The sequence below is a fragment of the Amphibalanus amphitrite genome, unplaced genomic scaffold (genome assembly GCF_019059575.1).
Source record: "Amphibalanus amphitrite isolate SeventyFive unplaced genomic scaffold, NRLGWU_Aamphi_draft 000021F_arrow, whole genome shotgun sequence".
Lineage (NCBI taxonomy): Eukaryota > Metazoa > Arthropoda > Thecostraca > Balanomorpha > Balanidae > Amphibalanus > Amphibalanus amphitrite.
This window is the reverse complement of record NW_024881517.1, coordinates 900,354-917,957: the sequence shown is the minus strand read 5'-3', so window position 1 is coordinate 917,957 and position 17,604 is coordinate 900,354. Positions and strand designations below refer to the sequence as shown.

General features: G+C 60.9%; 1 protein-coding gene across 2 annotated transcripts; it reads right to left on the bottom strand.

The window, feature by feature from the left end:
- Positions 1–292: 292 nt before the first annotated feature.
- Positions 293–16,638, bottom strand: LOC122390999 (MAP kinase-interacting serine/threonine-protein kinase 1-like). 2 transcript variants are annotated; one of them, XM_043384522.1, is made up of 6 exons: positions 16,598–16,614; positions 14,838–15,202; positions 5,670–6,044; positions 4,140–4,244; positions 3,710–3,864; positions 293–2,148 (listed from the first exon to the last, which is right to left on the bottom strand). In XM_043384522.1, exons 2-6 carry the CDS (start codon positions 14,845–14,847, stop codon positions 1,483–1,485), a joined length of 1,311 nt encoding a protein of 436 aa, XP_043240457.1. In that variant the 5' UTR covers positions 14,848–15,202; positions 16,598–16,614; the 3' UTR covers positions 293–1,482. The 2 variants fall into 2 exon arrangements, with proteins under 2 accessions (XP_043240457.1, XP_043240449.1); XM_043384514.1 differs by lacking the exon at positions 14,838–15,202 and having other exon boundaries at positions 16,598–16,638.
- Positions 16,639–17,604: the final 966 nt, after the last annotated feature.

The following is a 17,604-nucleotide window of genomic DNA, read 5'->3' as shown; positions in this document are numbered from 1 at the left end:
CCACCTGAGGACCGGCGCGGTCAGGGGGTTAGTTCGAGCAGAAGCTGCCCTCCGGAGCGACCGATTCATTGGCTGGGTGACCTGCCTCCCTTCATCCTCTTTCTAAGGGCTTGAAATGGTGTCAGTGGAATGAAAGGACCTAGCCCAACAAAACAAACTACTAGGCCAGCCTTTCACGTTGATGTGTGCGGTAGAGCCATGCGAGCCAATGCCTGTACCCAGTACCACCCCACCCTCCGTCCATCTTTCTCGCCAGTCCTTCTCCGGCCTTCATCACTCCGTAAACACCATGTTGCGTTTTTATTTATTTATTACCAAAAAAAAGTTCAGTATGAACCCTGACACAGAAGAATTTCTTCTTGACCGATGGCAACACAAACGAGTGACTAGTGCTCCTGGTTGGGGCGGGCCGCGCAGACTCCGGCGAGTCGCGGGCCTGCCCAACACCGACGCTGATTTCAAAAAACAAATACAAAATTAATTTACCAACGAAAGTCCGGCGGCGGAGGAGGTCGCCGGGGGCGCGCGGATGGTCGGCGCCATGCCGATAGCGCTGACGGCTGGCCGGCCGCGCCGGCAGCGTCCACGCAGTGTCCGCCGCCGCGCGCAGGCCGGCCCCAAACAACAGCAGACACACGCACACCGTATACATACCGTTACCACCAACAGTTAGTTCGTCTCCCATTGAGCAAAATAAATCTTTTTGTATTTTTTCCGCCGGCCGTCGGCGGCCGGCGCTGGGAGAGCATGCAGTCGTTACCGATTCGCTCGCTCGAGCACGCGCGCTGGCGGCGGTGACATGGCCGCGGCGCGGGCGTGTCGGGCGGCGGCGGGGGCGGCGGCGGTGGGACGCCCTTCTCACAGGATCACAGCCGTGGGCGTCCCGGCGCGGCGCCGGTGGTCGGCGGCGCGGCCGGCCCGCCGCCGCCGCCCCTATGGAAGAGGTGACGGCGCGCATGGTGCCGACACCACACACACTCACACATACAGACGGACAGATGGACAGCGGAGCGGACGGCCGCAGCGCGCCGCTCGCCAGTGGTCTGTACACGGCGCGGTCCTTGGACGGCGTCCGGACCTCACACCGGGGCTATACAATAACGGCGCGCGCCCGCCTCCGCCGCGGACCGGCGGTGGACGCGGGCGCGCGCCCAGGGTGCTGTAGCATTAGAGTATACCCAAGAGGAGCTTCCGAACACCTTGGAGACGCGTCTACAGGGACCCACCAACAAGGCACGTTTGTACAGTTCAAAGTGGCTGGAGACAACGGGCGAACGGTCGCACCGCGGCGGACTCCGCCGGGCGCGCTCGCACACCCTATGTACACACACGTACACATACATAGATATATCTCCACCGTAACCAAAGTCCTGCAGGTGACATCACTCGGCCGCGGCCGGGGCCGGTCGGCCGGCGCCGGCCGCGGCTCCAGGTAAAACTGGGCGGCGCCCCTCGCGCCGGCCCGTCGCCGCCGCCGCCGCCTCAGCCGCTGGGTGAGGCGATCGCCGTGAGCCGCATGCTCTGCGTGTGGTGCAGCCGGCGCTGCATCATGCTCGACTCGAGCGGCGGCGACAGGCCGAAGAGCACGGGCCCCTCGGTGTCCGACTCGGTTTCGCTGCTGCTCGTCTCGTCGTGCATCCGACCCACGTCCATGGACAGGTGGTGGAGCATCGCGCGGTTCAGCGCCATCGCCGACTGGGCGTACAGCGACAGGTCCTTGACGCTGCGGTTGCTGCGGATCACGTGCGGCGTGGTGAGCAGGCTGGCGCCGTCGCCGCCGTGCCGCACCCACGGGTGGTTCAGCACGGCGTCGGCAGAGAGCCGCTTCAGGGGCTCCTTCACCAGCAGACTGCGGATCAGGTACTTGGCGCCCTCCGAGATGTGGCCCCACTCGCGCTCGGGGAACTCGAACACGCCCTCGTGGATGCTGAAGAAGAGCAGGTCGCGACAGCGGACGCACGCCTCGCCGCGCTCCCAGCCGCAGTTCATGCCGCAGTTGCCGTAGAAGGGCGGGTAGCCCGACAGCAGGATGTACATGATGACGCCCAGCGACCACAGGTCGCACCGCTTGTCGTACACGGAGCAGTCGTCGTCGTCACTGAAGAACGCCTCCACCACCTCGGGCGCCATGAACTCGGCGCTGCCGACCTGTCGACAGAGGAGACGCCACGTCACACGCTGGCACGGACGGCGGGAGCAGCAGACACCGCGTCGGCAGACAGCCAGACGGGGGAAGGAGACGTCAGAGCGGCCGACTGGCAGCGTGCCAGGGGACGGCCTCGGGCCCGCTTCCCGCGCCGTTCGTCCCTAGGTTAACTATTCTCCGGCGACCCTGAGCTGATGCAACGGCGGCCTCGCGTACTCTCCGCCGCCGGCCGATTCTCTGAACGGCCACGCGTCAGACCCGCCCCGCCCCTCCCGGCGCACCACGCCCAGAGGCAACGGCCGGCATCACAACATCCCGCCGGCGGCTGCGGCGCGTGGGGTCTTTGTTCGCCCGAGGCGGCGCGTGCTCCCCCCCCCCTCCCCAGCAGCCGACGAGGCCAGACCAGTCGGCGTCCGGAGCGCTCGCTGCCAGAGGCGCATCGATTGGACGTGACCTCTGAAGGGCGCCGCCACGCGCACGGAGTCGAGTCTGCGGCACGCGCCCGGCGGCCGGCCACTGCGCGCCGCCCTCCGTCCGGGGCGTACACAAACACCCCGCACCGGTACACGTGCCGCCACTCCAGACTTATCCCACGCAGCCGCTGCCGCTTCCAAACAACTCCACGCGCCGCGCGGAGACGAAAACAATCGGCGGCGGGCGCGTGGCGGTGCAGAATTGCGTAACCGGCGACCGTACCTTCCGGGCGCCCTGTGACCCGGCCGGCATTGACGTCAGCAGAGCGGGCGGGCGGGCGGGCGGAAGCACCGGGCCCGGAGCCACCGCGCCGCGGCGGCGTAGAAAGGTTTGGCTGCGATAGAGCCGCGCGCGCCAACTCCGCACATCACGCTGTGTACTGGGAACGCCGACCTTGATTGAAAGCCAGAGACGGCCGCCGTCAGCCGCGTGCCCATCAACTATGAGAAGGCGCTGTCTGGCGGGCGTGTTATCTCCCGACTCACGGCGGCCAGAGTGGCCACTTACGTCAGAAAGCACAGGTAACTGCGCACGCCAACCGTTCACCGAAATACACCCCTCCCGCCCGGGACGACTTCATCCGCCGAGGGCGGGCCCCGCGCCCCTCGTCCCCCAACAATGCGCACTTGGCCTCTCGGAAGCATTCTTCCCAGGCGTGCACAGGACAGCCGGCCTACTTTTCACCGGCCGGCGGGGGGGGGGGGAGGGGGCGTGTCACGCGTCGTTCGCGTGGGCGTCCCCCTCCCCCTCTCCCTGCCCCTCCACCAGTGGCGTACGCTGACCGCAAGGGTAGTTTTTACATCTCCGTAAGGAACCATGACCGTGAATGTATGAAACTGCACGGTTTGATGCACACCGCATAACTCGTACACCAAATACCCTCTCATGTCGCAATAGCGCATTAGGTATCACGAAAACTAGACTCAATTTGACCACCGCCTTCGCCGAGCAAAACCACCCCGTTCTCACTCAGCTGTATCATGTAAGCACTATCCGAGCGAAGACGCACGCGTTGCGTATAAGTACACCATTGAGCAGAGGGTCGGGTACGGGCGCCCACGCGGGGTGCGGGTCGGCGGGTTCACTCACCGGTGTGTGCAGCTGCGGAGTCGTGATTGGCGTGGGCTGGTTCGGAATGAACTGGATGCCCGACCCGAGGTCAAAATCACATATCTTCACCGGCGTGATCGTGTCCTTGTTGACGCAGAGAATGTTCTCCGGCTTCAGGTCACGATGCGCAATGCCTGCCGGGCGGACGGGCCGAGGTCAGCGGTGGGGTCAGAGGCGGGTCAGGGGTCACGCCAGAGGCCCACTGGCCGCCGGCCAACGACACACTTGGCCACCGCGTCGTCGGCTCTTTGTTCGAGAGGGGTCGCCGGGATCGGAACTGAGCGACATAAATACCTAACCTCCGGCCAGCAATGACAGTGACTGGACTGCTATACAACTGAGTTGGTGTGATGTGTATCGACCACATTCCGATGACGCGCCTCGGATACAGCTCTGGAACAGTGCTCACCTTTTCCATGCAGAAACTGCAGGCCAGAAGCGAGATCACGGATTATTTCACTCGCCTCCTTCTCTGAGAAGTGTTTGCGGTCCCGGATACGATCCAGAAGCTGACCTGTGGACAGAGGAGCGCTGGGTCAGACACACGGGCCCGCCGGCTGGCCCCCAACGCCGCCCGGTTACGTCACCCGGCCGGTGAGCCTTGAGTCGGCTCCAACCACAACAGGGCCGTTATATCACACACGGGACGGCCCCACGGAGTCGGCGCCGCTGCCAGCCCCGCGGCGCCGCACCCGGCAGACGCGCGCAGGCCCGCCCTTACATCAGCCCATCGATTGGCGGGCACAAAGAGGGCTGCAGCTCAGGGCAGACCAGTTTCATCAGCGCTGCAGCGTTATGAACGGCTAACTGCTATCGCAGAAGGGCTCGGCTGCACCGACAGATGAGCGGCGGGATTGTTCCCCAGACCCGGAAGGCAACCCGCCTGCAATGATAGCCCATCTATTCAGCGGGCCGGGCCGAGCCAGGGGCGCTCACGCGCTGCACGCCCAAATTGCACGCACAGCAGGGCGGTTTCATCAGTCTCGGCTGCAGCTCTCTGTGTGCGCAGGCCGGACGTTTTTTGTCCGCCGCGATAGTAGCGAATTAGCGGCTGTGCGCGCGGCCAACAGCGACTGTCTCACAGCTGTGCGCCGCTCCAAACGTCCTCTCCGTTGATAGCGGCTGGCCTGAATTGCCGTCTATCTTTAGCGGTAGTATAAACTATGAGCGTGGACGGCGGCGCTGCTGCTGCCGTCCGGCTGACGAAACGAGCCGCTTCCCGGGGACGAGACCGGCCGGGCGGCTGGCAACAGGCCTGCAGTGCGGCGCGGCGGCGGGCCGCTGATATAACCGTGCCCGGGATCACGGAGCGGCTGCAGCGTGCCGACCGGTGGACTCTGCCCGGCTCCACGTCAGCGCCATGCGAACGGTGCAGTGACCTCGCCAGCGTAAAACTGCAGTGAAAGCTGGCGACACGCCAACGGAAACCCCTGCACTATCGCCGGCCCGGCGGCCCTGTGGGCTCATGAGGAACTGGTGGCCGGCTGACGGCCCGCACATCCCCGGTCCGACCCGCAGTCCGGGGAAGACCCGCCGACTCCCGGCCGTTCTAGAGCGTCCCACACAGCTGACAGCTCACACTTGAGCGATAGCGCGGCGATGACGCGACACGGCGACTACAAACCGGCCAGTGGACACAAACAGAGCGTCCAAGGTAGCGCACAGAGGCTGACGTGTGCCTTCATGCACCACGGCCCACATCGGACTGTGTCAACACTCGCTGGCATACATACCCATGTCCAATGGACATCAAATAAAGAGACAGCAAATGTTTGACTCCAATGGCCAGTTTGATAGTCCAATAGGCTGAGCACATCACATCATCAGGATTTGTAAAGCTCGATAGTTTTTTCTACTTTAAATGAACACATTTGCTTCCAATTTAAAGCACACGAAACAAAATAAACATGCAAAAGAATTAAGAAAAAGAGACACTTACCGCCTTGTACTTTTTCAAAAACGAGGTAGAATCTCTCCTCCTCCTCCACGTATTCGATGAGCTGGATGATGTTGGGGTGGTTTTTGCAATGGTGGAACGTGTCGATCTCCTTGAAGACGCGGCTGCGCGGGTAGCCCGGGTACTTGTCGATGATCTTGACGGCTACCTCGACGTCGGTGTTGATGTTGCGCGCCGTCTGGACGGAGGCGCACGCGCCCTCGCCCAGGATCTCTCCCGTCAGCCGGTACATGTCCGCGAAGCGACTGGCCGGCGTCGACTCGGTCAGCTTCTTGCGGTGGCGCTTGCGCTTCATCTGCGCCTGGCGCCGCGCCTCGTCGAAGCTGAGATCCCCCTTGCACATGCTGTCGCTGTCGTCTGTGAGCGGAGAGAGACGGAGGGGCGGTGCGGCCCGGTCAGCTGCGGCTCGGGGCTCGGCTCGGCTCGGCACTGCGGACCGCTCACACGGCCGGTGGCTCTCGCTCTCTCGCACGTCCGGTGGGTATGGGGTCGGTGGTAAGACTGAGCTCGCCGCCCGGCGGTCGGCCGTTTTAGCCGACCGCCCGCAGTCAGCTGGCGCGCTGACGTACCCGCCCGACCGTCACGTGACCGGCGCCGTGCACCAGTGCACTGTGACGTCACCGGTCACATGGTGAGTCAGCCGGCCGGCCGGGCGGGCCAAGTGACGGGACAGTACGGGCGGCGCAATTTCGGCGAACGGGAACACACAGTCGCGGCTACCACCTAGCCAGAATCGACACCGACACCGGCCCGACACCGGAACAAGGCGCCAAACTCGGCCGGCTGAGGGCACGTACCGGGAACTGCGACAATAGGCACCCGTACCCCGCATACACAACACACTACACGGTACACATATCATGAGGCACACCACACACCCTACACAGTACACACAGGGGCTGCACAGCCAGCCGGCGCGCCGGGGCGGCCAGGAAGTTGGCTCGTTGTCCCCGGCCTGCTGACGGGGCACCTGCGCTCTTCCCAGAACCAGCGGCTCGTTAGCTGGAACTTGGAGAGACGGCCGACTGGGTCTGCCCAACTACCTGGGCGAAACGCAGCAGGAAGCCAGGAGGGACAGGGAAGCGGCCGGATCCGACAGCCGACAGCCACTGCCAGGAACTGTCGGCGGTGATACAAAGAGACGGAACGGTCCGCCGAACCCGTCCGCCGAATCCCACCGAAATCACTTCCGTACTTCAGTGGGCTCCCGAACCGCCAACACCGTAAAAACGGGCGCAAGAAAACCAGTGTGACTAAGGATTGCGGTTTTTTAAACCATGATACACACTTGCACTCGCATATGACTTCAACAAAAAGAAAGAAGGCAGCGACTCTATGGATTGCGGTTCATTGTCCGCCTGAGGAAACCATCCAGCCAGTTTACATCACACTGAGAGGGCCGATCGATGCGCCATTCCGATCCGCCGCCAGTCGCCCGCCCCTGGGATCAGTCATCAGTGCTGCGGCACGACGTCGGCCGGCCGGCTCGGTGGCAGTTCGGGCGGCGTAATTCTCTGACGGCGACGTCAGAGCGAACCCAGTGCCCGGCGCGGGGCCACGTAACGCCTCGTCACCGGCAGACGGGCCGGTGCCCCCGCCGGTCCGCCGGGTCCCGGCTGACGGCGTCTCAGTCGGCCTGTCATCAGCGACGGCTGATAGGCAGCGTAGCGCGGCGCGTGGGGGGACGGCGGGCGGTGACCGGTTACACACACACAGGTGTCGGGTGACTAACAAGGCGGGACAGGGGATCAATAGCCCCCTCCGACCCCCGAGGGCTGACTCAGCCGGTGGCGCGGGGTGGTGCGACACCTCGTGACCCCGCCCCTCCCCCCCCCCACAGCCGGCCGGCCAGGGCCACACCTGTGCCCGGAGCCGCCACGTGGTCCCGTCAGACGGACGGTCCGCCCGCCCCGCCCCGCCGGGTCAGATCTGGAGCATCGACCCGGTCCGGGCGCCGCCCGCTCACCGGCCAGCAATAAACAGCGGCGCGGCCACACTGAGCCGTGCACGGCCGCTTCCAGGACTCCAAACATGACACACTTCGCCGAACCGTGTGCCAACGGCGGCCACTTTATCACCCAGCGCCGCGGTGACAGCGCGGTGGTGCAACGCGCCGTCCCTAGGATTGGTTCCGCTTCAATGGACGAGCCAGAATAGGGTGAGCATCGAATTTCACAGCTAAATTGAATTCCATCTCTATGCAAGTATCTCTGAGAGTCAACCGGGAAATAGGCAGATAGAGGCTCGAACTAAGGCAATTCTATAAGCCTTCCGCACAGAATAACAAATATCAGACGGTTATTTGTGGTATATTTAATTGCCAGTCGAGGTATTTGGCATCGATAGCTGACTCGGCCACCCCACGTTAAATGTCACGGTGTCGGCGGGTGAGGCCCCGGGTTCGGCCGTGCTGGCACGCGCTCCACACCGGACGTCAGACTGGGGGGGGGGGGGGAGGGAGAGGGAGACCGAGCACCGGACGTCCGCGGGAGGGCGTCCCGACGGACGGGGGAGGGGGGACAGGGACAAGGTCACAGAAGTGCGCCGCAGCGAGACGCCCCCGTCTGTTTACATTGCCCGCCCCGCCCCTCCCTCGGGGTCCAGGGAGACCTATGGAGCGCGGCGGCCGGCAACGGTAACCGAATTGGTCTGCAGGTCACATTGGGTGCGACCAAAATACTGCTGGGCCGCCCTGCACCTGCCGTGTGGCGGCTAGTAGCCGGCAGCCACATACAGGTAACGCTCACCTCGGCTGAGCACCGCCGGCGGCGAGCGCCGCAGCCCAAACGACGCGACGGGCCCGGCCGGCGGCGGGGGGCGGGGCCTGGCCACCACGTCACCAGTCGCGCGATCGGCTCGGCCACTCAGCGGCCGACCCGCTGGCACCGGCGGGCCCAGCGCCGGCTGCCGGGGAGGCGCGCAGCGAAAGCGCCGCCGGAGCCGAGCCGGCCGCCGCGACGACGGCGTGTCGGCAGCAGCGGGAAAAGTCGGGAGTGAAAAGCGCAGCGGGCTGGCTGGGTGCGGGGGTCGACGATCACTCAGCGGGGGGCCGTCCGGAGCATCTTCAGACGACAGTACGAGCACAAGGTCATACCAACTGCGCAGGAGAAGTGGCGCGACCGAATTACACTAGAATCGGACGGGTGCCGTAAAAACATCTCATGTTTACTCTCACGAGCGATGGCCTTGTGGGACGATAACAAACCAAGCCAGCCATAGCGCTGAGATCAGCTCTCGTACGGCCGAGCCATGCTCGTGACGCTGGCCAAAACAGAGGGGTGCCGGCGGCGGAGCCGCCTGACACGAGCCAGATCAGGCACATGGCCGGACGGCGTGGGGTCATATCCATTATCCAGTACAGACTAGCTCAAATAGAGGTTCTGTCCAATCAAACAGCTATATAATAAACAGGATACCCCCACCCGACTAAAGACTCCAGGTCCAGAAAGTTCGGCCATAAGCCGCACGGTACACCGGGCAGAAGTCTCATCGACGGGCTCCGCTGAGCAGGCCTGGCTCCATTCCGTCCAGTGAGCCTCGCTCGGCAGGCAGAGCGCTCCGGAGCCGGTCACAGACCCACGGTAGCAGACTGGTTCTCGGGGCAGCTCAGCGGTGACCTGGGCCGGTCCTCGCCGAGCAGGAGCCGGCCGCCGGGTCACCGGGAGGTCAGAAGGAGGTCAGCGGGCCGGCACTGCGGTCCGCCGGTGCCTGGTGACAGAGGGACGCCGTCGGCCGTCCGTCGGCACCGGCGGGCCAGACAGCCGTCCCCGCCCCCACCGGCCGGCCCGTAGCACCGCCAGTGCAGCCGAGCGATTTTCCTACCGATGACCGCGGCACAACCGGTCGGCCGCCGAAAAAGGCCCAGCCGGCCGGACCGGAGCGGCCTGGCGGCCATCTTGAGTCGGCCGGTCTGGCCTTCGCCCGGAGCGGGCTGCTGCGGCGGCGGCGGCGGCGGCGGCGGCGGCAGCTGGCCCTCCCGGCTGGTCCGCCGGTCCGCCGGCCGCTCCAGAGCCCGGCGTCGCCGCCGCCTCCCGACACAGCTGGAATGTTCTTTGTGCCGCTCCCCGGCGTCGTCGAGGGGAGGGGAGCGTCCCTCGGCCGGCGCCGCCCCCGGGATCTGTTGATCAACAAAGGCGCCCGGCCACCCTCCATCGGGGCCAGACGGTTTCTCGTAAACGACCCACTCAGTGGCGACAGGCCTGCTACTGAAACCAGCCCATAAAGGGGGAGAGTGGAGGACACCATACTCGTAAAGCAAAGGTGGAGCCTCCGAGGGCGCCCGAGCAGTTCCAAATTACTCACTGACTCACTGAGACACACAATAGTGCCGCCCCAACACGATAAGAGGATATTTCTGTCCAGGAAACTTTGGCGTCCAGAAAATCCTTACTACATTTACCCTACACACGATTTTATCACTATGAAGATACACGTCACGAGTCCAGTCATGACCACACGATCAAGTGATTATCTTTTACCTGTTCACAACCAATGACGTCAGCAGAGAGCAAGCGACTGAGCCGCCAACACCGTGCGTGCTGATTTTTAGCTAGCTACAGACAGACAGTCCGACCAGAATCAGCCTCCCTTCTATCCAACACCACACCAGGCTAGGCGACATCAATCCCCTCGATTTTTCGGTCAATGAATGCCACCTCAGCAGCGGGCTCTCCGCCGCTCGCTGACCACGCCGTGACGTCACGCCCGCTCGGCGGTCCGTCGAGTGACAGCGCCGCCGGCTCTAGAGCCTTCTCGAGCGGCCGGCTGGTCCAGGGCCGCCCAGAATAAAACCGGTCACCAACCCATGCGCGCTGTAGTCGCTCGTGACGTGAGCGTCGAGCGCGCCGCGGGAGAGCGGCGGGCGGCGGCCGTACGCGCGCGCGGCCTTCTGCTGGCAGCTTTCACGGCGCGGCGCCGCTCCGGATGCAGTGACCCCGCGACGAGCGGCGCCGGCGCTGGAAAGGAGCCGGGCGGAGAGAGCGGCCAGCGCCAGCGAGGCCGACGCACCGTCAAACGACGCCCGACGGCGGCGGCGCAGCGGCGGCGCCAGGCGCGCCGGCCGCGGAGGAGCCCGGCGAACAAAGGGCTGCGGCGGCCGGCCGCTCAGGCCGAGTGCCGGCGCGCTGCCAGAGCTGAGGGCTGTCACTGGGATGACCCAGACATCGGCCGCTGCTCGGCCCCACTCCGAGACGACTCGGGGCTGAGGACGAGGAGGGCCACAGGACGTTGATGGCACTCAGACGGCACAACAATAAAATGTTACACCTATGCTTGAAACCGAATTGGTCAGAGCTGTGGGATCCGCTCTGAAAAGGATATCATCAGAAAGGAGCAGAGCCGGCCCTCAGAGCGCACGCTCAGACACCCGAGGGTCCTTCCAGCGCGGCCGTCCTGGAGCGCCGCTCCGCTCTCTCCTCTCTCTCCTCCCGGAGGCCGGGCCGTGTCCTCGCGGGGTCGACGGCCCACCGTCCCTCGGTTCTTTCACGAGCGTTGCGACACGGCACCATCACAAGGAGGCGGCGCCGTTTCATAACGCCCCGTGAGTAGCGCCGCCGGGCCCGCTCCGCGGCCCCGGCCGCAGCGGCGGCGATTGTCAGGAGAGTGCGGCACTTGCGGTGCAGTGACGGTCGAGTACGCAAGCCCCGGCACCAGCGCACGGCACGGGTCAACGGCCGGCGCCGTGAAGTTACTCATCGCGTAATGAACATACGTTCCGGGACCCGGCAATTGTCTGGGAAATGGAAAATAACAGCACCTTCTACGTAACGAGCTTTCTCCCAATGCGGCCTGGCGAAACCAGTACTGGTGACTCAGGGTACCCGTTGGCACAGAGGCGCGGGGTGTGCCACCAGTCCGGTGACCGCCGCCCGTCCCCGGCGCATCCATTCATTGCAGACCACTGGGCACGAGCGGTATTCAATGTGCACAGACGACCGGCTGCAGCGACTGCCTGGAAACAGCGCTCTCTCCCCGTACAAAGGGCAACTTTCGTGTGTTTATAACGGGACGTCAAGGCATCAGACTTGGTGATACAGTTTGAGACGCCTGCATTTAAATAGCGACAAGATGAGTTAAGAAACAACCAATGTATCTGAGACAAAAGGGAATGGAGTGGAATTAAATATATTTATTTGAATAGCATTCCATCCTGCCAGACAACTGACAAGTCTCCTCAATCCCCTGACCTGGGTTCCGGGGCCGGGCTGAGGGACGGAGCCGGAAGGAGTGGGGTGGATGCGGCCACCGCCGACAAAGGCGGCCGACGGTCCCGTGTCAGCAGGGGTCGACGGCGCGCCGGCACAGAGGTAGGGTGCGGCCGCCGGGCGGGCGGGCGGCGACCCCAGCCGCCAAGTGGGCCAGCCCGCCTGCCCACCCCCACAGCCCCACCGGTAGCGCCGCCAGCCAAGACCAGCGGCGGACCCAGCGGCGAGCGGGACGGAGTGGTGAGGTGATTATGGACCAAATGACCGGATTAACCGGCGGCGAGGGCACAGCGATCCGGCGGTGTCGGTGGCATTAAGTATAACCAGACTCCGCCCCTGACACTACCCCTTTGACACGCCACTGACTGGTCCTAAAATTACACCGGCCGGTTTCCCGTTGGCGATCAGTTGTCACGGCTGCGGCGGCGGACCGCACCCGGCAACCGGGGTCGGCCCACACACCGACAGCTAGGGGTCGGCCCGCGGCTCGCTATGGGTCGGCCCGCGGCCACAACAATGAACCTTCCGGCCCGGGTCACCATCCGCCGGCACACCGCTGACACGCACCCGGCCGAGATCACGGCATATCGCGGCGCGGCGCCATCCGATGCCACCGCCGCCGCGCCACCCGATACCATCAAGGTGACCCCGCCGGCCGCGGTCCGGTGCCGCCCAGTCGGCCACAACAATAGAGGAAAACAATGGGCGTGACGGCCGTGTGACCGGCGGCGCCGCTCCGTGCCGGCCGGCTCCCAGTGATAAATACGGAATCGGAGTGCAGCGCAGGCCTGAAAGCACGACCGGCCGCCTGCCTGTCAGTCCAGAACCACTCAGCTACACGATATCATCCAGTCTCAGATCAGATGACAGACTCCAGCGTCAAATGTGTCAAACCAAACTAAGGAAACGTTGCCGTGCGAGGAACAGATGCCACATCAGCTAGCCCCCCCATGTCCACAGTCACATACATACAGCCCAGGGTGTCCCATAAGTTCGTTCTCACCTAAATTTTACGTTTTTAGGCTCTCTTGCTTAAAGGCACGCTGAAATTGGTTCGTTACTGGGCTTACGTGGTTGCCATGGCTGGTAGAAATATGCTCCACATTAACTAATTTCTGTAGACAAAATAGTTTTTGCTAGAGAGCCCGTTTCCTACACAGACGGCTGACGCCGCAACATAGAGGTCTCCAATACGGGTACGTCTCGGTATTTAGTCAGCACGTGACCATTCGCGACGATTGAGGATGATTGAGGCCTACCAGTCTGTAGACAATGTCCATCGCTAACTGGACGCACAGTCAGCAAGTGACACCGATGATTTGTCGGGAGTCAATCATTGCAAGTTTATCCTCTTTTTTGTCAGCTCTCAGGAGTGAGCCATGTGGCCAAAACTGTGTGGCGCCAAAGTGGCCATCAAAAAAGGTCAAAGGGTTAGAAAGTTGGTAAACAGACTTTTCAGGATGGATTACCAGCTGTCTAAGAGTGTTCTTTCGGGGTACATAACTCAAGGTGACTTAAGCTCTGCTTACCGGAGGGCTCAAAACAGTCAAAAACGTCTTAAAATGGCCAAACATGAGTTCCGTTATGCCTGAGGCTAAAAAAAATAAAGGGCTGAGGACATCAACCAGGTCATCTGGACTAACTAGTCCACGTTCGAGATGAAACACCCGTCCAAACCCGAAAACAACCCCATAAGGGCGAAGGAGAAGGCCTCCGTTTCGTCCCGTTATGTTCCTATGCGAAAGGCCAAGGTCACGGTATTGTGGGGTTATAGGCGTCCAGACGCTGACCAGGTTGCGAATGGTGTCCCAGAAACAGTTTTGGGAAGCATAATGCTTTTCCAAGAACATCTAGGAGGAGTTTCAACACTCAAGCTTAACTCGAACCGCGAGTATGAACACATTTATAGAGGAGAAAATGGCATCAGAGAGGTCGTAGGCCCATCTTCAGGCAAGACAGTGCATCAGTGCACAGGTCAAGCAAAGCTTAAAAGCGGTGCAAGGAGACTGTGACAGGCGTTTGTGGCAAGACCACATGCCAGGCACCTCATCGGATCAAAATTTCATAAAAATTTGTTGGTTATGCTGAAAATTAGGCTCGTCGAAGCGTAGCGCTCTTCCAGCCTCGAGGAGCTCACGACGCATGTCAAGTCAGTCTGGATTAACTGTAAGCCTGCTATGCAGCCAAACATGCCGGTTGGCATGCCGCAGCATGTGTTCACGTGTTTGCCTATTAAATGGGGAGCACATTGAGGGGTCACAAATATATCAAGACGCAATGTACTCTGTTTCACATGCAAATATAATGTGAGAACGAACTTATGAGACACCCTGTACAGCACCGTACCACATCCCCCAGGGCCCGGCAGCGCTCGGCACGGGACGCCGCCGGCCGCCCCAGTAAACAAAGGAAGTGGGGACGCCGCCGGCCGCGGCCGGCAATCGATGCCCGCCGCGACGCCGTGTCTCGAAACTTCCAGTCCCTCTGGTATGCGACAGGGGCTTCAGATGTCCGATGGAAGCTGAATGTAGTCCTGGCACGGATGGCTACCATTCATTCCCGTTCATCGGGCCGATGATCAGCCATGAGCATTGAGCAATGCCATGCCCTCGGCTGACGGAGCCGGTGGGCGGCAGGCGGCCTTCCGAATCTTGTCAGAGGCAGCGGACACACTCAATATTGACATCAGCTTTAACGGTTTAAAGTGGACCCTCTGCCTGGGCCCGAGGGTCAGGGTAAGGATCAGGTGGTCTGACTCTGAGGCCAAAGATTGCCTGACGATGTAAATAAACATCACTGGGATGCTAGACAGCCGCCAAAACGTAAACAAAGGAAACCCTCAATCACAGCGAAAGCACGCGTACATGACGTAAACCGCAAAACAGTAGGTTAGTGCATTTCAAGAAAACTCTGAAGGTGCCGGTCGGCAGCCAGACAGTGCACTCACCCGAAGCCATTGTTTGCTGTTGGGCAGCCCACGGAGACGTTGGACACGCGTCTGGTGGTATCACAGCCTGAGTGGGACGCCGGTGTCTCTAGCAGCGGCAGGTGTCAGTGCCCAGTCCCGGAGAAGGCGCGCGCGCTGTCGGCTGGTGGACAGTGAGACCCCAGGTCTCCGCGCTACGCACCCCCTCCGCCAACGATGTAATCCCGACTGGGAGCGCCGCGGCGCCGCGGCCGGTTGCTGCCCGGCGCTCGCCCGCTCGCTCGATCGGCGGCACCGCCTCCGGCTAGCCGGCCGTGCCGAGCCGGCCCGGCAGCGCTGCGCAGTTACCGAGCGTTGGCACGAACTAAACCGACAGTGGAAAATATCTGCGGCACACAGACAAGTGGGTGAAAATCTTCATCACAACTTACGGACACGGTCAAAAACACTCAATTTGCATCCCTGGCTGTGACCTCCGTCGTGTTAAAAAAGTGTTTCAGAAGGGCGCTAAAATAAGAGTCTGTGAAGCCCACAGTTGGAGACAGAGCGAGTCGCAGAGCCGCCGGCCGGCGCGATAGCTTGTTTCGGACCAAGGTATATAAAAACTGTTTCGGACCGGGCCGGTGACTGAGGAAGAAATGTACGATCGTACGACCACATATATGTGGTCGTGTATAGATGGTAATATCATCGCTGACACTTTTTGAGCTGCGGATTTTTAAGCTGATGCGTATTTCACACGTCCATGCAATGTTGTGCGCACGACCAGACGCCCTTTCAGTCGACAACTCGAAAAAGAGAAGTGGAAGTGGAGGTGCCAGGTCGGCTGATTAGAGGTCATTTGGGCCATGACAACTGAAACACAAAGCTCAAATGCCAAAGCGAAGTTTGCATGTTTTCATGTTTCATGCGAGAAGTTTCAAATGTTGCATTTTCCATGGTGTTTGACCTCCGTTCTGATGAAGGAAGAAGTCCACAGTAGGGACTTGTGCTCCTTATCGAGGGGACGATCAACTCAACCATGCCCCATGCTTTCAACCCGTACGAGAAAAATCGCCTGTGACCTACATGGAATGGTCATAAGCGCCAAGCGGCCTCCCGCCTCATGCCCCATGCCATGCCGTGTAGCTGTCAGAATGAAAGAAGATGAAAGAAGAGCTGCGATCGCTATGTCTCGTATGTCAGATGTCGCCTGACTAATCAAAAGACCAATGTATCAACATTGGTAAATCAACGTGCCATATAAGAATCTTGTCACCCACCTCGACCTGGCGATGGATAAGCATGACCGTTAGTGCAGCGGTGGGTACTTTGGGGAAACCGAGAAGTTCTATCGGCCGCTTCCACATCGACACAGCGCTACGAGAGGTCAAAAGTGCGTTCTCTTAGTGGTTCTCTTGCAAAATTCAGATAAAAAGTAAAGTCACCGTGATAAAAAGGGGTTATCATTTATAGACAGGAAAATAGGCATGTTGAAGGTTGATAAAATCGGAATAGGCGCAGATTCCCTGGCAGTTGGCACCAAAGCATATTTTCTATCACAACCTGAGCCCATCCGGCGTCCCATATCCCAATCCTCCCAATCTCAACTCGGTTTCAGTTGCGACGGTTGTGACGCGCATAATTATGACCGAATATTTATATGTAGCTCACGAGTTCACGACGCACAACACGATATTACAACGGCGAAATAGCTGGTTAGCTAATCAAGTATCAACTCGACTTGAGTGTTCTTAAATCGGATATTATCCAAGAATCATTACTGAGCGTTTCAGACTTACCTACTCCCGCTCGCCGCATCTCGCACTTTGTTGACGGAAGTTCTCAAGGTCATGAAGCGACCTAATTTGCTGCAAATCGATTTCTTATATTTTATCGATGTCTCATAGTCGGGTCAAATCACAGTAAACACTTCCGAAAACAAAAGGCTAGGCTATACATGTAGCCTGTAGGTACCTACATACCGTTGATCTCTGCACTAGTGGATAGTACCTGCCTAATATGAGCTACTTTTTTGCTTGAAGGAGGCCGATTTCAAATTTGTGATGATTCCGAAATCCAAGACCAATGGATTGTGTTGATGATTGATGCACTGTGGTAGCGCCTGTTGACATAGGCGCGGGAGCCGGGGGGCAGTGGGGGCAGCTTGCCCCCCTCCCCCAACTCTGGGGCCGTGGGGGCGATGCCCCACAGCTTTGAGACGGAATACCACACTTTTTTTGCAAATGTTTTCTTTTTTGCTGAGAAAGCCAAGGAATGAAAAATAAGTGGCCTAAAACCGGTGAGAAAACTAGATTTGGGGGTACCCTAGGTTGATCTCTATTATGGTGTGCCCCCCCCCCCCCCCCCAGTCTGAACGTAGTTCCCGCGCCCCTGCCTGTTGATCACTTGATAGGCAGTTGTGAAATCAGGGACAAAAACTAGAGACTACTACCTACTATTTATCGATGCTTCTTCCTGATACTCTGGCTCGATCGTTGCTCGGGAGCTGTAACTCGTAACGGTGACAGGTTTTTTATTCAGATTCTTTAGAACATCAATGCTAAAATCTCAACCTACGGTACCCGGCCAAAACATTCCTTGGGTTGGGACTCGGGACCGAGCAGCCAGCCGCACCGGGGCCCCCGGAGTTCCACTCGAGTGAGCGTGCCCTTCGCCGAGTCTGGTGACTCGCCCCAGTTTTCCACGCTCGTCAGTTGGCCGTGAACCCCGCTGGCAGTCACTGTTGCATCCAGCGGTGCAGGACGGGCCCCTGTGGGCCCCTCCGCGGACGTCATGCATTCTCAAC